At 39.2% G+C, this 23012-nt stretch overlaps 1 protein-coding gene across 2 annotated transcripts in view; it reads right to left on the bottom strand.

Annotated features, from left to right (window-relative positions):
* LOC132392808 (disco-interacting protein 2 homolog A-like) overlaps nucleotides 1–23012 on the bottom strand; it is a 264557-nt gene that overhangs the window by 71873 nt on the left and 169672 nt on the right. For both annotated transcript variants that reach the window (XM_059967204.1, XM_059967205.1), the window contains exons 6-9: nucleotides 5461–5592; nucleotides 4384–4503; nucleotides 997–1194; nucleotides 757–848 (exon numbers count right to left, since the gene is read on the bottom strand). In XM_059967204.1, the coding sequence (XP_059823187.1) occupies nucleotides 757–848; nucleotides 997–1194; nucleotides 4384–4503; nucleotides 5461–5592 (542 nt within the window). The remainder of the gene's footprint in view (nucleotides 1–756; nucleotides 849–996; nucleotides 1195–4383; nucleotides 4504–5460; nucleotides 5593–23012) is intronic.

The raw sequence follows: 23012 nt of genomic DNA, 5'->3' as shown, positions 1-23012 counted from the left end.
GCTATCTACGATTGCATCCTCCGAATCCTCATTTTCAGTGTAATATACAAGGTGATTGTCTATACCTTCAAATTCTTCATTTATTTCCTAACTTGTTGATGTAGTGAAATCATTTTATTTTTTCTTCCTGACCATTTCTGGCATCTCCAAGCCTAAATGCTTGAAACTGCAAAATAGTTCAGACCATCTTACTGCTCATTTCCTTGCAATTATCAGTGACAAAAATAACTGCTTTTTGAACAAAAACACAAGCAACTGACACTATTTGAAACTGCTTGCTCTCAGCACGGTATAGTGTCTATAACTGTCATAAAAGTGCACACAACTGTCACAAGTTAGAACCTGTTTGTTGCATTTTCCTGGCCCTATTAAGTGGCATAGTATCAAGTAAATGAAGGGAACCCTGACAAATTTCTCAATTAGTTTTTGCTCTTTAAGAGTGGTCCCAAATAAGTAGCTGCTCAAAGGCTCAATTAACCAGAAAGCACTGCAGTTTGATTACGTTAGGTTGCTCAATGATTGCCAAATGAAACCTGACCATCAGGATAACACAATCTGTAACTATGTCCTCTGCACTGGTTTAGAAATTGAAGTGATACAAAAGTGTCACTCAATCTTCAATGCAAAAACACAGAGAGAAAGGGTTCTTTTATTGCAGTTGGCTAGCTAGCACTATTATATGAGCTTTGGCTGTGTTAATATTTCCATAATTTTATGAAAAAGGAACCCTAATATTCCTTGGCTTGAGTAACATACTCTATCACCAGGTCTCAGCTGCGGATCATTTTTGCTGCTCAGTTTGTTGAGAAGTGTGTAGGCCAGTTTGAGGCTCCGAGTCCAAAGCTTCCCTGAAACAGATAAAACAAAAGGAATCAACCATTAAGTTTTGCAAGGCATACCCTAAATATATTCAGCCTTTGAGTTAAAAAGCTATACAACCAAAAAGATAATACCAATGACAAATTCTATAATTACAATTAGTAAACAGGTCCTTACCATATGTGAGTGTATAAACTGGCTTCCCTGTTGTATCCAGTGAGGTCAGACAAGATGCTTTGGGTTGGGTGGTGCCCCATCTTTGTAGAGCTGCCAGCAGCGATGGAGGCCAATTTGTCACTACTCCTAGTGATTCTCCTTGTAAAGGTGTGGTCTGCAAACCTTCTGGTTTTGGCTGATTTGGGTCAGCTTGAGGGGCTGAAAGTGAAGCAAGGTAGTAAAAATAAACAATATCAAAAACAAAATAAAATCTTAGCTGATCTCATAGTTCTCATTCTTAAAACAGAAGCACCTGAAAGTCTAATGCTTTCATATACAACAGTCATATCAGAAAAATGATTGTAGAAAGTGGTGAACAACTGTGTGACTGACATCACTGCAAGTATATACACAAAAATATGCTTTGCCTACATGAAAGGCGAGGGCTGCTGCACTTCGTTAAGGTTATCTGCAACTCATCTTTATTGAATCATGAGTAGCCTATCATCCATCACAAAAAATATACATCATTCTGAACAGTCACCGACTCATTTGTCCAACATGAGGAGCCACTGATCAGAGAATTCAATCAATAATTCAAGGACAAATATGCAACAAAACAGGACAGTGCCAATTTCAGTTGTGGAAAGATACCCAGCCATGCGGCAATGCAATGCAAAGTTCACGTTTTGCATGTAACTATCACGTGAATTTTGTGCATAACTACACAAAAAGAACACGAACCAAGATTTACAGGCATGCCGTGAACACTAGAACACAATATCACTCTTTCACAGCCCCATACAAAACAGATTTCGGCCTACAACAGAATCATGGATGGTCTATGGATGGACCAATGTTGCCTTTCTCAAAAAGTAAGTATTCTCCTGTGGGAGGCTTCAAAATGCACTTCAACAGGTTTCTGTTGATTCTTTAATGTACAGTAAAAAAAAGCTTCTGGGCCAAGATCTTATCACATTTTACTGCCAGAGATCATGATTCAGCATACTGTGTTTAGGAGCCACGCATTTGTTTTCCATCTGCATTGTATTCTGTGTTGCACATTTATTATGTTTATTATAACAGTTGGTCATGTGGGTGAGGTGTGGTAAAAGCAAAGGGAATAAATTCCATATCCATGCTTTATTCTGGGCAGTTTTAGAGCTGGGGACCTCCAGATGTCATATCGTTTGTTGACCGCTTAATTTCACTCAATTATGTAGAATTTCACTTAAGTCCGCTTAAGTACATTTATTATCGCTAGTTTAAATTTCATAAGTTTTATCGTTTCAAGACTATGTTTTGCTAGTTGTTAAGGATTGAATATATTTCTTTGACTCTTTGAATATTATTATTGGATTCATCAGAGGGTGCATCATACATGGATAGCTACCCATGTACAACTCCTCCCTCGGAGTGTCAGACACCCTGAGCCAATAGGCTGGTCCTGGACTTATTTCCACTTGGCATGATTAACTTATTATTATTTAATTATTTGTGGTTTTATATTGCTATATTTCTTCATTATTCTTGGTTGATGCAGCTGTAACAAAACCCAATTTCCCTCAGGATCAATAAAGTATGTCTGTCTGATCACCAGCAGCAACGTTGGTTTGTTCAGTTGCCGCTACACTGTGGTCAAGGGAATGAACTCTGACTCTTTGTAATAGTCACCAGAGTTGGAAAGAAGAGGATAATGAACCAGGATTTTGTGCTTAGGGCACAATACTTAAGAGAAATTAGTGACAATATAAATGTGTAATCTATAAATGACAATTGACAACACTAAGGAAACAGTAGGAAAGGATTTTTCCGTACTCTTCAAATAGTTCAAGTTCAGAAACCTTTCCCCTTAGCAAACTCTTATCACATCAATGGACTAGTAATTCCTGCCTGAGTCAATCATTGCAAGTTGGTAAGTCATATCAACTAGCACTACAATTTGAAGGTATTGTTTTGAATTAAATTTTTGAATAACTTACATCTCTGACATTTACTGCAGACTCGCATTGATCTCAAGTGTTAATGATTGGAAGGTGCATTCACATGAAATTTGTGTAACAGCTTAAGATAATAAGCTTTAGTGTTTTCAGTTACATTTGGCCCAAACAATCAGTTTAGCACTTCACAAGCAGCAGAACAGTTATAAAAAATAGTAAAAGCAGCTCATGTGTTTATGTACTGTCACAAAATTACCAGTACATAGTTAAGCATGAGGAAAGGAGGCTGTGATGGCTTCCTGGTAGACTCTCAAGAAAATGCAGGGTTGAGAACTTACCCAAACTTTTCAGGGTACATCAACAAGAAAACTGACACAGAACTCTGCTCATGCCTTTGCAGAGCTGCAACGTTCTTAACCACAACGTCCCTCAAAATAAATTAAATGCTAAAACTTCAATCTTCAAATGGTGCAAGCTGAATCATCTGCATCTCAACAGTAAGACAGATGGTGATGGACTTCAAGAAGACAGCCTACAATGCTCCGTTACTATTGATGGTGAGGAACTACAAGTACCTAGGGGTGCACCTGGATGACAAACTTGAGTGGCGCACCAACACAGAGGCTGTGTACAAGAAGGGCCAAAGTCACCTCTACTTCCTAAGGAGACTGAGATCCTTTAGAGTATGCCAACCTCTCCTTCACATGTTCTACCAGTCTGTTGTTGCCAGTAGAATCTTCTACATGGTGTGTGCTGGGGCAATAGCATCAACATGGGTGATGCCAACAGGCTCAATAAACTGATTGGAAAGGCTGGCTCTGCTATAGGGATCAAACTGGACACACTGGAGGCTGTGGTAGAACAAAGGATCCTACGGAAAATCCTGGCAATTCTGGACAATGACTTTCACCCTCCATATAGATTAAGACAACTGTGATGCTCCAAAGAGTGCTTTATGAGGTCATTCTTAACCTTGGTCATTATGCTCCATAATAAGTCAACCTATAGCCAGTGAAGAGATGACACCCTCATGTCAGAATATTTGAAGTAACTTTTAAAAAAATTCTTTCTTACTTCCCTTCTAATATTTGTTTATTTTTATACCTGTGCACTTGTAATGCTACTGTGACACTGTAATTTCTTTTGGGATCAATAAAGAATCTAGCTTAAACAACTAAATCATGAAACTACAATACTGATTTCCAACTTCTCCAATGTACCAAAATGTAAGCTGCTGAAAATGACAAGGATAAAAAAAATCACATGCAAGGGTTGTAAAGAAAACAATCAGCTGCTGTGCCCTAAACCACAAAACTATAATAGAGAATCTCAGAGAAAAACAAAAGCTTTCCCAACATGATTGGCTAAATGATATCTGAAAATTAAATTCATATAATTTCTCTAATAGAGCACTGCTAATTCAATATTCACTAATCTTAAAATCATTATCTTTATTTTGGACTTGCACCTTCCAGCTGTTCTTCAAAGTCGTCCACAAAGAACTCCTTCAAAGGTGGTCGCTTGGGCCTCTTGAGTGTGTTCAGAAGCTGCTGAATTTTTGATGAAACTCTACTATTCACAGGTACTCCTGCCAAAATAAGCACATTAATTTTTCCCCTACATTTTTCTGCTCTATATGGCATCCACGGATTTTATTTTAAAATACTGTAAACAATTCAAATATTACAGACTGAAAAGGTATTTAAGTAAAGCCATCTTCAAGAGATAAATCAGGTGTTTAAAATAGGAGAAATAGATTTATTTTTAATGAATTTTGCATCATTAATGTCTCAACACTGTGCTAGTACTTTCAATTGAATATATGAAATGTAATTAGACTTCAGATTTGTTGCACAACTATTATTTAAGAAAACATCTATCATTTGCACTCAGGAATTTGAAACTCCTTAAAGACTCTGAGCATAAAATGATAAGCAAAGCAGTAGTGAGGAAGCACTACATTTCTGAAATGAGTTTCCTTTGATCAGATGTTAACCAAGGATCCATCTGCCCTCTCAGGTGAATTTAAAATTTACTAGCAAGGCAAACCAGATAACTTGAAGTGAGTTTTTCACTAGAGTATCCTGACAATATTTATGGATGAACCAAAGGAGAAGTGGATGTTTGTTACTTTGCTGTTGTGAGGCACTACTGTGTCAAAATAGGTTGCCATATTTCCTGTATCATATTTATGATTGTACTATTAACATACTTAGGTTATTAACATATCAAATACTTTTGACATTCCAACATTTTTAAAATTACATAATATGGCCAAATCATGCCCAAATTGCCAAGATGAATGACTCCCTCATAATGGTAAGTTTTCAATGTCAAACAAATATAAGGATTCAATACAGAATGTGGTGGTGACAGGCCCACAATGCATTAAACATTGGCAGGTTTGGTGTTTAGCCAAATGGTAAGGTGTTTAATTTGAGAGTCAGAGAAAACTAAAAGAGTAGGCATTGTTTATGTTTGCTTCATTGAAATTGAATTTCTTCAGTGCCAGAAGCTGAACTAGTTCCATTCCACCCCAACTCACCATCAGCAGTTTCCATTGAGCCACTGTTGAAAACTCGAGGTACACCACGAACTGAAGACACTTGTGGTCTCTCAAAGTGGGTAACACGCTCTGATGCACCTGTGGTCACATCTGGCGGTGCTGAGTGGTTGTCTGACAAAAGGGAAAAGGATTAACCATTAGCTCCTTCTGAAAAAAGATTCGAGAATGCACTTAAAACAAAAAACTAAATGAAAAATTATTCTTCAAATGGTTATCTCTTCACTTCCTTCCTCTACACCTGAACATCCCTTCTCACCCCCTCAATTAAGAGTTGTTTGCTTTCCAAAAAATAGCTGAAATCACTATCACAATACCATGATAGAACTGATGACAACTGGCAGGAAAAGCTCACACAACAAGCAGTACTGTCCGCAAAGTGATTACAAATTGTAGCCCTGTTAATTTTCCCCAGTCCAACTGATATCAAACACTATATTCCTGCAACTTTATGACTGAGATCAGTTGATTTACAGCACAGCTGTAAATCTGCCTAGAGCAGGCCACCCTCAAAAACTGAGCGACCATGCAAGAAGAGTACTAATGAGGAAGCCCACCAAGAGACCTATGACAACTCTGCACAAGTTACAAATTTCAGTGGTTGAAGAGAGGCAAAGAGAAAGCCACTGTTGAAAAAAACTCACGACATCTCAGCTAGAGTTTGCCAGAAGGCATGTGGGAGACTCTGAAGTCAGCTGGAAGAAGGTTCTATGGTCTGATGAAACCAAAATTGAGCTTTTTGGCCATCAGACTAAATGGTATTTTTGGTGCAGGCCAAATACCACACATTATCAAAAACACACCATTTCTACCGAGAAGTATGGCCACATCATACTGTGGGGTTGCTTCACTGCAACAGGCTCTGGAAGGCTTGTGAAGGTGGAGAGTAAAATGAATGCAGCAAAATACAGAGAAATCCTGGAGGAAAACCTAATGTAGTCTGCAAAAGAACTGCAACTTGGGAGAAGGTTTTTCCAGCAAGACAATGATTCCAAGTATAAAGCCAAAGCTATACAGGAATGGCTTAAAAACAACAAAGTTAATGTCCTGGAGTGGCCAAGTCAGAGTCCTGACCTCCATCCAATTGAGAATATCTGACTGGACTTGAAAAGGGCTGTTCACTCACGATCCCCATGCAATCTGACAGAGCTTGAGCAGTTTTGTAAAGAAAAATGGGAAAAATTGCAGATATGCTGATAGAAACCTACCTACATAGAGTCAAGGCTGTAACTGTTGCCAAAAGTGCATCTACTAAATATTGACTTGAAGGAGGTGAGTAATTATGCAATCAATTATTTTATGTTTATAATTTTTAAAAATTTAGACCAAATCGTAGAAATTTGTTCTCAATTTGACACGGAAGAGTCTTTTCTGTTGACCAGGGTCAAAAAAGCCAAATTAAATCCACTGTGATTCAATGTTGTAAAACAAGAAACATGTAAACTTCCAAGAGGGGTGAGTATTTTTTTATAGGCACTGTTACATCAACACATTTAGCTTGAAGCTAAGGATGTATGTGAAGGAGATAACAAGGAAGAAACATCTCAAGAGTTATTCAGTAAATGACCACATTATGATTCAGGTTGAATGCACGTTACTTAAAGCCTGAAAGTATGTACCAGTAGACTCAAGGACAGCTTCTATCTTGCTGTTATAAGACTAATGAATGGTCTTAGTATGATAAAAGGGACCGTTGATCTCACAATCTATCTCATTATCGCCTCACACCTTATTGTCTGACTGCACTGCACTTTCTGTATTTTTTTTTGCGTTGTACTACCTCAATGTACTGATGTGATTAATTGTATGGGTGGCATGCAAAACAAAGCTTTTCACTGTACATGTGACAATGATAAATATATTTTCCTTTTTTTTCTAAATTTACCAGCATTTATCCGAACTGCTTATTTGTGACTGGTCCACATTTACAAAATCTACAATTAATATGAGGAACATGAGTAATGGATCTATTTTATGTACTGAGATCAGAAGCTGGCAGAATTGATGTCCATTCTATAACATTTTGTCTCGAAAACTTCATGCAGAAAAGTCTAAAAAAACAGAAGATGGTAACAAGTTACAGTGGGAGATAACACTTATTTTGCTTTATACTGGCATGATTCTGCAATCACATAGATTCAAAAATTGTTACATAATGTGATTACAATATATTACAACCCTTTAAATACCAATTCGTACCCAATTAAAGCTTTAGATAGATTGACTGTCTTCATTATTTTCCATTGAATCATTTGTAATTCCATATTCAATATGGCATGTTTTGACCCACTTAACATCTATAAATCAGCTTAAGCTGTTACTGTCTATTGCATCATTTGTAAGATTTCCAAGTTTTATCATTTGCAAATGTCATTTGAAATTATGCCTAGTATATTCAAATCCAGGTCAAACCTGTGCATCCGTAAAGGGTGTTTGATCCACATAAACGCAAGGAACAATACTGTATACTTTCATAGATATCTGTCTAATCTGCATACCAACTATAAATGGCCATCTGTTGTCCTTCTTGCACCTCTGATTCCTTTCTTTTGCTTATATTTATGATAATGCAGAAGCACTACAAAAATGTGTTCAGGGTAGACCAGGAATAGCAAAATGCTTCCAGGTAATCAGTATTCTGAAGGTTAGACTGAAGCCTGTGCACAATGTTATGTAGCTTGCTTCATATCAATCAATCCCGGCATGTCAGTTTTGCTGTTAAATTAGATTTCCAGCAGCTATCACAGGAATCAGTATTTTGGCACCTTCTATGCAACAAGTCACACAGGAACCAACTTATTTTGGTACTGATGTCTGTGATGTCAGCTCTGGCAGAATAAAAAGAATACATCACTCAAACCCCATGACAAAGTCGTCACACAGACTTCTACATTCCAATCATTTGCAAGAAAAAGATTATGTATATGTTAATTGTAAATAAAAGCATCCTATATTTCAAGATTATTTTTGAAAAGACCATTTGACAACCACAAGTGACAGAAAATATATCCATTAACAAAACGTATGTTAGAATAATTTCTTATACAGTAACAGAAAAACACTTAGAGCACACCTAACATCAAAGAGCCATTTACACTAATTTCACTTTTATTCCCCCACCAACTCCTCCAACCCCCCGCATCTGCAATTCTACCACTCAACTACAACCAGAGAGCCAATTTACAGGTTTTGGGGTTATGAGAGAAGTGCACCCACGGTCAGCTTTTATTTCAAGAGGACTAGAATATAAAAACAAGGATGTAATGCTAAAGCTTTATAAGTCATTGGTCAGACCATAGAGAACTGTGAGCAGTTTTGTGCCTCTTATCTAAGAAAAGATGTGCAGGCATTGGATTGGGTCTAGAGAAGGTTCATGAGAATGATCCCAGGAATGAAAGGGCAACATATAAAAGTACTTAATGGCTCTAGGCCTAGACTCACTAGAGTTTAGAAGAATGAAGAAGGATCTCATTGAAACCTATTGAATATTGAAAGGCTTAGAGAGAGTGTACATGGAGGGAATGTTTACTATAGTGAGGGAGTTTAGGACCAGAAAGCACAGACTCAAAATACAAGGACATTCATTAGAATAGAGATAAGGATGAAAGTTCTTTTGCTAGAGGTTGATGAATCTGTGGAATTCATTGGCACAGACAGCTGTGCAAGTTATGTCATTGAATATATTTAAAATGGACGTTGATAGGTTCTTGATTAATAAGGGTGTTAAAGAGAAGGCAGGAAAACCAAAGTTCAAAGTAAATTTAGTATCAAAATACAAATATGTCACCATATACTGTGAGGTGGTGCATTTTGGACATTCACACCAGGGCAGTACCTATACAGTGAATGGAAGGGCGCTGCCAAGTGGTGTGGAACTGCGGGGCCTGGGAGTACAAGTGTGCAGTTCCCCGAAAGCAGCAGTGCAAGTTGACAGGATGTTGAAGAGGGCATTTAGCATACTGGACTACATCAGGCAGGACATCTGTTTACAAGTTGGGACATTATACTGCAGTTATATTAGTCATTGGTGAGCCTGCACTTGGATAACTGTGTACAGTTTTGGTCTCCCTGTTATAGGAAAGACGTTGTCAAGCTGGAGAGGGTACAGTAGAGATTTTCCAAGGTGCTACCTGGACTAGAGGGCCTGAGATATAGGGAGAGATTGACCAGGTTGGATCTTTATTCCCTGGAATGCAAGAAAATGAGGGGCAGCCTCATCGAAGTTTATACAATCATGAGAGGTATGGAGAAGGTGGGAAGTCATAGTCTTTTCCCTAGGGTTGGGGAGTCCAAAACTAGAGAACACAGATACAAAGTAAGAGTGGAGAGATTTAAAAAGACAGTCAAGAGGTAATGAATTTACACAGAGTACTTGGAATGAGCTGTAAGATGGTGGTCAAGATAAGTACAACTTAAGAGGTATTTGGAAGCATATGTGGAGGAAAGAGGCTGAGGTCAGGCAACAGGGACTAGCAGGGAGGTTGGGTGGAAGGGCCTGTTTCCATCCTGTATAGCTCTATGACTCTGTGACATGTATACTACCCTGAGATCCATTTTCTTGCAGGTATTCATAGTAAATACAAATAAACACTATAGAGTCAATGAAAAATGGGCAAAAATTATAACAATGTGCAAAAGACAATAAAATACAAGTACAAAAAAAGCAATAAATATCAAAAACACAATTTGTAGAGTCCTTAAAACTTAATTCCATAAGTTGTGAAATGTTCAGTATGAGGGTCACTAAAGTTAACTTCTCTGGGTTGAGGGGCAATAACTGTTCCTGAACATAGTAGTGTGGGACTTGAAGCTCCTGTACCTGTTGCTCCTGGTGGCAGCAGCAAGAAGAGAGCATGGCCTGGATGGAGGGGTCCTTAATGATGGACACTGTTTTCCTGCGACAGTTCTTCTTGTAACTGTGCTCAATAGTGGGTAGGGCTTTACCTGCGATAGACTAGGCTGCATCCAAAACTTCTAGTAGATTTTTCCATTCAAGGGCATTGGTATTCCTATACCAGAGCATGATGCAATGGTCAGTATATTCTCCACCATGCACCTATAGAAGCTTGTCAAAGCATTAGATGACGTGCCAAATCTGGGCAAACTTCTAAGTAGAGGTGCTGCTGTGCCAGCTTCACAATGACACTTATGTACTGGGCCCAAGAGAGATCCTCTGAAATGAAAACGCTGAGGAATTTAAAGTGGCTGTCTCTCTCCACATCTGATCCTCAGATGATGACTGGCTCATGACCTCTGGTTTTCTCCCCTAGTAGTCAGTAATTAGCTACTTGGTTTTGCTGAGATTCATTGAGTGGTCCCATTCAGCCAGATTTTCAATAACCCTCCTCTATGCTGATTCATCAGCATATGGTATTGGATCTGTACTTAGCCTCACAGTCAGAAGTAAAAAGCGAGGAGAGCAGAGGGCTAAGCACACAATCCTGTGGTGCTCCTGTGCTAATAGAGATTGTAGCTGCCAATCCAAACTGACCAGGGTCTATAAGTGAGGAAATCAAGGATCCAGTTGTACAAGGAGGTATTGAGTCCAAGGCATTGGGAATAGATAGTGTTAAGTGTAGAACTGTAGTCTTTGAAGAGAATCCTGATATGTAGATCTTCACTGCCCAGACAATCGAAGGTTGAGTGAAGAGCCAATGAAATGGCATCTGCTGCTGACCTGTTGTAACGGTACGCAAATTGGAGCAGATCCAAGTCATTCCTGAGGCAGGAGTAGGTATGTTTCATCTCCAGCCTCTACTGCACATGTGAGATGGCTTTCCTGCGGTTGTATTTTACTTGGTCGCAAAACTTCAACACCATTGATCCGGCCCTCAGCCAACTGCAGATCTTAGTTTATCCAAGGCTTCTGGTTGGGGAAGACTGAATGATTTTGTGGGGACAGACTCATCCATGACTGTTTTCATAATGGATTTGAGAGGGATAATAAATATGACGGGATGGTGGAGGAGACTCAATGGGCTGAATGGCCTAATGGTCTTATGGTGCTATGGTAAGGATTAAACCAGAATTTCTGGAGCTACTAGATGCTTCATTCTGTTTTCTTGGCAGTCAGATTACAAATACAATTGACCAAACGTACCAGGTTAAAATAAAGGCCTGTAATAAAACTGACAGAATAGTGAAGTAAAGTAGATAAAGATAGGACAGTTTTCTAGATCTAGCCACCTTCAGCCTCTTCATCAATACCCTTCCTCGCCTCATGAAGTCAGGAGGAGAGATGCTTGCACCATATTAATTTCATTCACAACCGCTCAATACATGAATGAATGAAAACGGGGCTTCGCTTCCAGATAAGCTCAATGCCTTCTATGCTCACCTTAACCATCAAAACATGAAGAAACCATTACTAACTCCCATAAACCCTTATGACCCTGTGATTTCAGTCTATGAGAGCATCCTTCAGAAGGGTGAACACATGAAAAGCATCCGACCTAGATGGGGTACTTGGCCAAGAACTACAGACTTTTGCTGGTCAACTGACTGGAGTATTCAACGAGATCTTAAACCTCTTGCTTTGGCAGTGAGGTATCCACCTGATTCAATCAGGCTTCAATTATTCTAACATCTCCTCAAAATTAATAAATAAACTTCAAGACCTTGGCCTCCTCATGCAACTGGATCCTTGATTTCCTCACTTGCAGACTCCAGTCAGTTTGGATCCTTCTCAATCACCATCAGCACAGGTGCATCACAAGGCTGTGTGCTTAGCCCCTTGCTCGACTTGCTTCACAGTTATGTCTGTGTGGCTAAGCAAGCTCCAATGCCATATTTTCATTTGCTGATGACATTACTATCATAGGGCCAAATCAAAGGTGGTGACAAATCAGCAGAGAGGAAGGAGATTGAATATCTGGCTGAGTGGGGCCACAACAACCACCTGATATTCAACATCAGCAAGACCAAGGACTTCAGGAGGAGGAAACTGGAAGTCTATGAGCCGGGAGTTGGGGGGGTTGTGTGGGTAGGGGGTTCAGTGACGGAGATGGTTAGCAACTTTAAATTCCTTGGTGTTATCATTTCAGAGGACCTCTTCAGGGCCCAGCACACAAGTGCAATTATGAAGAAAGCATAGTAGTGCTTCTGCTTCCTTAGCAGTTTGTAAAGATTCAACATGACATCTAAAACTCTGACAAATTTCTATTCATGTGCAGTGGGCAGTATATTTATTGATTGGCTGCATCACTGCCTGGTATGGAAGCACTAATGTTCTTGAACAGAAACTCCTGCAAAAAGTAGTGGATATGGTCTAGTCCGTCACAGGTAAAGCCCACCCCTCTACTGTGCATATCTACATGGAATGTTGTTGCAGGAAAGTAGCATTCATTATCAGGAACCCCCACCACACAGGTCATAGTCTCTTCTCACTGCTGCCAACGGAAGATGCTACAGGAGCCTCAGGACTCACACCACCAGGTGCAGGAACAGTTATTATCCATCAACCATCAGGCTCTTGAACCAGAGGAGATAATTTCACTCAACTTCACCTACCCCATCAGTGAACTGTTCCCACAACCTATGGACTCGCTTCATCTCATGTTCTTGATATTTATTGCTTATTTATGTAGCTATTATAATTGTTTTTTTTTCTTTTTGTATTTGCACAGTTTGTTGTCTTTTATACACTGTTCACCCTTTTGGTTCATTAATTCTATTACAGTCATTGGATTTATTGAATATGCCTGCAGGAAAATGAATCTCTGGGTTGTACATGGTGACATATATGTACCCTAATAATAAAAGTTACTTTGAACTTTGAGCCTATACTTGACCAAGCCAAATGTAAAGTATGGGCTGGTAAGTAATAAGCAACATTAATAATGCCAGCAAAGACCATCTCCAGCAAGTGCTGACATTTAGCATTTACACCCGGCAATATTCTGAAGGTCATCACTGATCACAACCTTGACTGGACCAGCAGGTACATTGCACGGCTACAAGAGCATACCAAGAAGTCAGTATCCAGTATCAACTGCTTTTCCATCATCCTTAAAGCACAGTCAGGAATGTAACAGATTGCCTGAATAAGTGCATTTCTGACAATTCTCAGAAGGCTTGACATCACCCCGGAAAGGGCAACCTGTTTGATTGGAACCCCATACATCATCAGTGCACATTGACTACAGTGTGTACTATCTACACAATACACTGTAATTATTCACCTCAGCAACTATGGTTGTACCAACCTCCAGCCACAATCAGTAAGACAACAACAGCAGATGACACATGGGAATTCTACAGCTTCCCCTCTAAGTAACACATGATTCTGATTTGGAGGTTTATTGCCAGTCCTTCCCCTTGACTAGGTTTACATAATAGAACTCCAGATTCAGAAGGACTGTGGATTTGTCAGCTGAAGTGATATGCATCATGAAGTTTAGACTGAGAGCAGATATTGGCAAAAGAGAGTCTGAAATGGAACTTATGAATTGCAAGAAGGTTAACTTCAATACAATGCAAGAGGTAAAAATGGAACCAAATGTTGGCAAGAAAAACTGTAACAAAAGAGCTTGTTATCTTTAAGAAGGAAAATGTTTCAGGTACAGCCTGATGTACTGAAAGGAGCAGAACAAATTGAGATAATAAAGGATGGGTAAATTATAAGCAGGATATACTTGAATATTTGGAAAGAATCTCACCTAATCTGGAAATGAGGCACTATTGCCTCAAATAATTTTAAGAAAGCATTTGACAAAGTTCCACACGATGCTTGGATTGAAGCTCTCTGAATATTAGACTACAAGACAAAAGGAGCACAATTCAGCCATTCAGCCCATCAAGTCTGCTCTGTCTTTCCATCATGGCTGATTTATTATCCCTCTCAACCCTATTCTCCTGCTTTCTCCCCATGATCTTTGATGCCGTTACTAATCCCTCTCACAGCCCTCTCAGACTCCGCTGGCTGAGTCTGAAGAAAATTTCTCATCTCTGTTAAGGGACATCCTTGTATTCTGAGTCTGTGCCCTCTGATCCCCACTATAACAAACATCCACTACATCTAGGCCTTTCAATATGAAGGTTAATGTCAACTTTGATAATGTTGACACTTCTAAAAGGAAAGTAGTTGTCACATTTAAGGATGAGCAGTGACGCTGTTCCTTAACACTAATCCCACTGTTTCTCTCTGAAGTGGAACAGAATAAAATTTCAAAATTTGCCAATGATCCCAAACTTGGAGGTGTGTTAAACAGCAAGTAAAACAACAAGTGAAAAGGACATGGGTAATGAAAGATTGAAAAACAAGTAACAATGGAATTCAACAGAAGTGTGAGATGGTGTATCACGTTCACTCTTCCAGTAAGATGGCAGAGCATACAAACACAGTGGCCTCTTGAGGGCCAACCAGAGCTGTTTATTTTCTTCGTAAAGTTTGTTTTTTTTTGACAATCCCAAAGATAATTCAACTCCAAGAACATCAGGTACCGCAGGGCTACTCCATCAGTGAGCTGCTCAGTGATCGGAGTAGCTGGACCGGTGTCAGCATCAGAGATGGCCAAGGTGTCAAAGGAGCTGGCCGAGGCCAAGGAGATGGAGAAGAAGTCCGTCAGGATTTTGGAGGAGCCGACGGGGGTGTTATAACCATAGGAGATTGTCTCAGGACACTTCACCTGCGATCACAATACCCTGTGATAATGTAAGTTGCCGCCAGCCTGTTACCCTTGTCTAGTGGTGAGATAGGTGACATGGGAGCTGTATAGCTTCAACTGTAGCAAGAACTAGGCCTTAAACCTCGTGCTTGCCTGCTACTGCAGGCCAGGTGAGAGACACAGAAGCATATACAGCAGGATGTCTGAGCTCGCTTGGGGTCTGGGCTCTCCTGTAGGTGCTATCCTCCCATGTTCAAGCGGAGGAATGACAAGCTGGATTGTGTGTGTCCGCACATTGCCTGGAAACTGTGCCACTGATTGCAGGGCAGTGTCGCACAGGGTCTTGACTATTTATATATATATTGAGTGAATATGCTTTTGACTTATGTTACTTGCTATTTTTTAAAGTTTGCTTGCTATTTTGCACGTTGGCTCCAGAGTAACGGTGTCCCATTTGGCTGTACCTATGTATGGACTGAAGGACAATTTAACTAGATTTGATTTTTTTTATTTGATTAGCCGAAGGGGATGGGAGAGACAGTTACAAAGCAAGAGGGTTCTTGTACAAAGATCTTTGAAACCGACACAAACATATTGACAGAGCAAACAACAAAGCATATGTGATTCTGGGCTTCAAAAATTGAGACAGTGAATACAAAAGGTAAGAAGTAATACTTAATTTTAATAAACCACTGGCTATACTACAATACGAAGACTCAATCTACTTCTGGTTGTCATACTGATTACGTAAATATTCTTGAGATTTACAAAAATGGGGCCAAAGAAGAAAGTTTCTCAGCCTAAAGTAAAAGCAGAAAATGCTGGAAACAGCCGGGCAGTACCTGCATGACCAGCTGAGTGTTCCCAACAGTTTCCTTTTTTATTTCACGTATTCAACATTGGCAGTTTTAGGATTTTCAGGGATTATAGCCTGCTAGTCTAACCAGTAGTGGGTAGAAACAAGGTCAGGGAAAAATTAAGAGGCAACATGAAAATAAAATAGGATTAGGAGCAACCCATAGAGTTTGACACCATTATAGTAGATTGGATTTTTAAAGAAAATGATGAGACAGAGTACAGGAAGGAGAGCAGAGTGGCATGGAGTTAAGACAAGTTTTACCCTAGTGTCTGTAAAACTAAATAGATGGTCAAGGTGGAGCACACACCCATCTATAAAAAATAGTGCTCAGGGGTGGTTGAGAACTTCAAGTTCTTAAATGTAAAAATATCACTAACAACTTGTCCTGAAGGCTCAGGAAGTTTGGCATGTCCACCAATTTTTACAGATACTCCCATCGAGATGCATCAAATCTTGGCACGACACTAAGAAATTACAAAGAGCTGTGAATATAGCCCAGTCCATCAAGCAAACCCACCTCCTCTCCAATGACTCAATCTACACTTCCCACTGCCTCAGGAAAGCAGCCAACATAATCAAGGAGGGCTCTCATCCCAGTTAGTCATTCTCCATTCTTCTTCCTCCCTTCAGGCAGAATATACAAAAGATTGAGACCATGCACCACCAGGCACAAGGAGAACTCTATCTGACATTATAAGACTTATGAATGGATGTCTTAGATGCTAAAGATGAGCTCTCAAATCTCACAGCATACCTCTTCATGGTGCTTGCACTTTATCAGCCCACCTGCATTGCACTTTCTCTGTAATTGCTTAACTATATCTTCATTCTGTTTTGTTTTTTTTTGTTTTAATTCTTCACTACCTCAATGTACTTGTATATGGCATGCAAACTAGCTTTCCACTGTATTTTAGCATATGCGACAATAATAAATCAATTATCAATAAGATCATGGATAATTAATATTGACTGAAACTTCACCAGCTCATACCCACACCCTTCAATTCCCTTGTACTTGAAATATCGATCAATCCCTAACTCTAATATGTTCTATAGCTCCTTCTCCACAATTCTCTGGAGTAGAGATTTCCCAAGGGTCAAATACACACAGAATAAATTGCTAAACTCCTCAAGCTATGAACCCACTACCCTTCCCCCAAGGTGAGCCAAAGTGACTCATTAACCTTCAAAGTCTTATGTTACAATAATATCCCTTCTCATCCTTCTATACTCCAATGAGAATAGTCCTTCAACCTTGCTTCCCACATCAACCCTTTCATTCCAGGAATCAACTGAGTGAACATTTGCTAGACTGCCACCAATGCAAGTATATCCTTCTTTAAATATGGAAAGCACAAAGTAAGCAATATTCCAGGTGTGAGTCTCACTAGTGCCCAGTAAAGTTGCATCAAAATATCTCTATTTTTTAATTCTCTATATTCCTTATGATAAAAACCAATATTCCACCAGCCTTCCTAAATAACAATTGTATCTCCACACCAATAGTTTCATGCACCAGGCCACCAATCCTTTTGTGCCATAACATTGTGTAAGTCTTCCTCTATTTAAGTAACTTGCTTTCTCATTCTTCCTTCCAAAGCAGATACTCCAAAGTGGCTAGAGGCTGACTGCAAATTATTTGTAAGGAAATATACAAAGCTTGAAGTTATATGGAAGGCGAGTGAGAACTTTTCATTTTTATGGATTGTATGGAAGGAACTTGGAACTTACTTCCAAAGTGAATGGTGAAATGGAGATGATCAATGATTTCAAAAAGAAACTGGAAAGCCACTTAAGGGAATGAAACTTATGCAGGGGAGTGCAGAGGTATGGGGCTGGATTGTTCTACAGAGGGTTGGCATGGTTTTAGATGGGCAAAATAGCCTCCCTCAATATTAAAATAGCTTTAGAGATCCAAAAAATGATAGACTCACAACAATAATATTCAACTTAAGGATATGATATACAGACATGTTTATGTTATTAAGGGCACAGCCTGCACACTGTTTTCAGAGAAGCAATATATTTACAGACAAAAGCTAAACCTCTTTTTATGAGAGGATACATTAAAACTATCTTATACTCTGTCAAAGCAGTGACAGAAGTATACATCATATCTCCAGGAATTAAACAATATATATTGTCTTGCCAGCAAATAAATGCAAGCAGGATTGAAAATGCAAAGTTATGACAGAATAAATGATGTAGCTTGCATTGGTGGTGGCAAGGAGAAACTGATTTATTAAATTTTAAATAATTATTAGCACCCACTTGTACAGATAGACTGCAGGCCTCTCGTTTCTACACCCACAAGACTTTGTCTAACAGATGCATTTTCCTATTATACAGATGTGAGGCCTTGAAGTAATCCAGATCCATATTTTAATGCAAGGTATTTTGCTTCCAACTTAGAACAGTGTTCTCAAAACAGGAGACACATCATTTTTCACACAATGCTTTTCTTTTCTCTCTAAACATTTGCTAGTGTCAACTGCTTTTCTTTTTAAATGATAAAATTTCAACTTCAAACCTTTAAACTTACATTCATATACAAGTTCAGAATGGACAATTTTGGAAATAATTTTTTTTAAACTATGTACACATATTAAGATAGTGAAGGATGTTCAATTGTGGAAAATGGCCAATGTCAGGTGACAAAATATTTGTAATGGATCGTTTTCAATAATGCTTTCTGAGCACCACTCACATGGGAGTGCTATTTAAAGCTGCACCCAACCACTATGTTTCATTCAGAGTAAATATTTTTACCTTGCCTTTAGCATTTGCACCAACCACTTGCAGTTTACTAACCATCACCAGAGACAAGAAATACAGCTTTTGTTATTAAGGCATTTAAGGGAACATTCAACATTAAACTTATTAGTGCAATTCACAATTCCACTTCCAAATGTTTTTTTTAAATGCTGACTCTATAACTCAAACCCCTCCACCAATTTACCTGTAACCTTCTACTTGGTAATTTTTTTTTCCCTAAACAGGGCCCAGAGGTTTTGCTTTCAGCATGACAGAAAAAAAATAACAGAAATACATTAAGCTCTAAATGTCGGTTAAAATTAATTTGCATAAGCATAATCATAAATTTAATCTGAATGAACAAACACTGACACTATTAAAAAATAATTTTCTCTCTTCCCTCCAGTTTAGACATACTTTTTGATTTAACTGAGATAATTTAGTGTGGTTTTAACACAGCTGAAATGTATTTTGAGTCCAAAACTAAAAGCATTTTAATGAGGGTGGCCTCTTACTTGATTGAAAGAAACCTCCAGAGAATGTGTTAAAATTATAAAGAATATTTAATAGCTATATTGCTGCATATTCACTAAATCATTTTGGTAAATATTACTGAATATTTGTTATTAAAAGGCCAACAGATGGCTGCTCATCTAAGAAAATGGGTACCATTGGAAGAGTATTCAAGCAAACAAAATGTTGGTCATTTTGAGCAAATAACAAGCATATGTCATGAATAAGACCCAACTTGTGCAAGTTAGATCTTCAATCAGCGAGAAAAGACATAACAACAAACACAAATGTTGGCTAAGATTTACAATTAAATGTCCCTAATCCTGCTGTGCAGCAATGGTCAACTTACTTTGATTTAAGTACATATAGTACCAATATCCCCTGATCAGAAAGCCCATTCAAATTTCATCAAGAATGCCATTGAATATATCCACATTATTAATGCAGACAATCCTCAGATTGTCGTCCAATGATAATCAATTAAAAATTACAACATGCCAAAATGAATCAAAGTCAACTGTATTTACTGGTGAGCATCAGAACTGAGAATTTTGGCATGTTCAGTGCACATCAAGAATATTTGGTGCATTATTTGCATGGTGATACACTATGAATATCTAAGGGAAACAGAAAAACAAAAAAAACCTCAGGATGAGGGCATTCTTTTCAGGGCATCAAAATGTCCTCCTTCCCTCAAAGAAAGGGTTTCCCTTCCTCTGCCATTGATGCTGCCCTCATCCACATCTCCTCTATTTTCCAGACATCCAGTTGCCCAATCTTCCCAGGACTTTAACAGGGATAGAATTCCTCTTGACCTCACCTACCACCCCATGAGTCTCCGCGCCCAACACATCACCCTCCGCAACTTCTGCCATCTTCAAAAGGACCTTACCACCAACCACATCTTTACCTCCCCACCACTCCACCTCCAGTTTCCGCAGGGATTGCTCCATGATTCTCTGGTCCATTCATCCCTCCAGGCATTTATCCCTGCAAATGGCATGTGCTACACACCTGTCCATATATCCCCTTCCTCAGCTCCATTCAGGGCCCAAACAGTCCTTCCAGGTAACATTTCACATGCAAATCTGTTGGGAACATCTGTGAGCATCCCAATGCACTTCATATTCCGTTGGGGTAGCCTCCAAACCTGATGGCACGAACATCAATTTCTCCAACTTTTGGCAATTGTTACCCCTCCCCCTTCCCTTTTCTTTATTTCCCCACATTGGCTTCTTACCTCTTCCCCCTGGTGTCCCTCATCCCTTTCTCTCATGATCCACTCTCCTCTACTACCATATTCCTTCTTCTCCGGCCCTTTGCCTTTTCCACTTATCACCTCCCAGATTCGTACATCATTCCCCCCTCCCCAACTCTCCCACCTACCTGGCTTCAGCTATCGCCTTCTAGATTGCCCTCTTTCCACTCCCCCAACTTCTTATTCTGGCATCTTCCCCATTCCTGACAGAGACTCGGCCAGAAACACTGATTGATTATTTATTTCCATAGATGCTGCCTGACTCACTGAGTTCTTCCAGCATTTTGTGTGTTGCTCTGGATTTCCAGCATTGGCAGAATTTCTTGAGTTTACTCAGACTGTTTGGCATCTGGTGCTCCTGTCCATTTGCCAGGGCCTAGTTCATGCACTCTCTTCAAATGAATGTGATTCAACTGGTCACATTCCCTTGAAACTTAGCTGGATCTGTTTCCAACCTTCCTTTAGAGCGTACTGAGAACCCTTTACCATTACTGGGCTCATTGGAATCTTCTTTTACTGTACATCTTTTAAAAAGTGAACTGGAAGTGTGCTGGACTATTAATGGAATAACATCTGACAGTCCAGAAAATCTGCTTGCTTGAGTGCACCCGATTAGTGGTCTTACTGTTCTTGAATTGAAAAGGGATAATACACAGTCCACTGTACAAAGTTGCTGATGGTTGTGGAGGTCAGCTGAATTTGCGAGAAGTACTCCATATAAGCAAATACGCTATAAATTCAGCACAAGTAAAACTTTAACCAATAAATTCAATTGAGACTTTGTTGTTGTATTACCCTTTGGTCTGAGATGCAGATGGACTGATTAGTAAGTTTTCAGACTACACTGAAATTGGTGGAGTTGTGGAAAATGAGGAAGATTGTCAAAAGATACAGCATGATACAGATCAGTTGAAAATTTGGCAGAAGGGTGAGGTGATGATTTTGGGAGGTCACATGTAAGAGGAATAGCAGGACTCTAAGGAGCAATGACATACAAAGGGATACTAAGGTGCAAGTCCACATCTCCCTGAAATGGCAACACAAGTGATGGGGTAATAAAGATGGTTGGTGGACAGCATGCATGACTAGACCAGTTGGGCCATTGAGTATTAAAAGGTGGCAAGTCGTCTGGCAGTTATATAAAACACTGATTAGGCATGTAAACATATGGACAGATAGGCAACAGAGGGACATGGACTGTAGGCAGGCAGATGGGATTAGTTTAGATCAGTGGATCCTAAAGTGGGCAGTACTGTGCCCCCCTGGGGCAGTAGGAGTTTCTAAGGGGGCAATAAAGATAAAGGGGTGCTGGTGAAGAGCTCAGTAGCAAGAGATGGTGGCAGCTGAGGGATTACAAACATAATTTAAGAAATGAGTTATATAATTAAAAGCTTTTGATCCTTAGTGCCTCATAATTGGTTACAGTGACGACTTAAATCACCTTTTCTCTTGCTAGCCACCATTCTAGACTCTGCTCAAAGCATGCTATGGTTATTGAAAAGCAATATAATGGTGCACTATTTAGCATATCATGAAGAAATTATGTTATTTCTGGGCCCACCCATGCATTTTTGCCATTCTCTGCTGTAGGTAGTGTTAGCTGGTATGATTCTCATACTCCAAGCACGCAGTAACACAATTCCTGTGAATTTGAGTGTGGCGTTCAATGGAGTAAAGTTTAGAATCTGCCCTTTCAAGTGGTCCAGACAGTAGTTCTCTAGCTTACAGCCTAACCAAGGTATCACTGCTCCATTCCATGTGCCTTCAAGGTACAGAATCAGGTTTTGCCTAAGCTATTATGACATTATAACTTTCCCCTTTATTGATTGCAGCATTTAATATTGGACTTAAACAATAAGTGACTGACCATGATCGCTCATTCATAACAAAAATAGCAGTAGCAGACCAAATGAAAAAGAAGTGTAGACAGTATAGTGTGGTGCATTTGAAATATAGATTTATACCAGCATGAGGCAACCAACAGCAGCCAAGGTGTCTGTTTTTTCAAATCAGACTCCTTGAACATTTGAAGAGAATACACTCCGATAAAGCAAACAGGAACTTGGCTTATCTTCAGAAGCAGAAAACACTTAAAAATGTATTTGCCAGCACTTCACAACAAAATAATGATTGTGCAAAAAAGTTTTTGTGTTTTTATAAAATTTCATTGTTCATTACTGAATCTAGAAAGCCCCGTACAACTGAAGAAGAACTAATTCTGCCAGTAGTGAGGGAGATTCTAAGTACAGTAACCAGATCAAATAAGGAAAGTGATTCTACTCCACAACAACTCTGTTCATAGTTGAAATGTCTGAGAGTGTAGAAGTGCATTGTGAAACTTATTTTAGACAACAGAATTTGCTCTGCAGTTGGATGCATCAGCTTTGCCAAGCAATGAATCTTTGCTTCTTGGTTATGTTCACTTCATAATAGATGAAAGTATAGTTCAAGAGTTGTTGCTTGCAAGGGGACTAGAAACAGATCCGAAGGGAGAGTCAATATTTTGGGTTGTTGCTCACCAACATTCTTGCTTGCGTGACAGATG

The sequence above is a fragment of the Hypanus sabinus genome, chromosome 4 (genome assembly GCF_030144855.1).
Source record: "Hypanus sabinus isolate sHypSab1 chromosome 4, sHypSab1.hap1, whole genome shotgun sequence".
In the NCBI taxonomy this organism is placed as follows: domain Eukaryota; kingdom Metazoa; phylum Chordata; class Chondrichthyes; order Myliobatiformes; family Dasyatidae; genus Hypanus; species Hypanus sabinus.
This window is presented reverse-complemented; position numbering and strand designations above follow the sequence as displayed.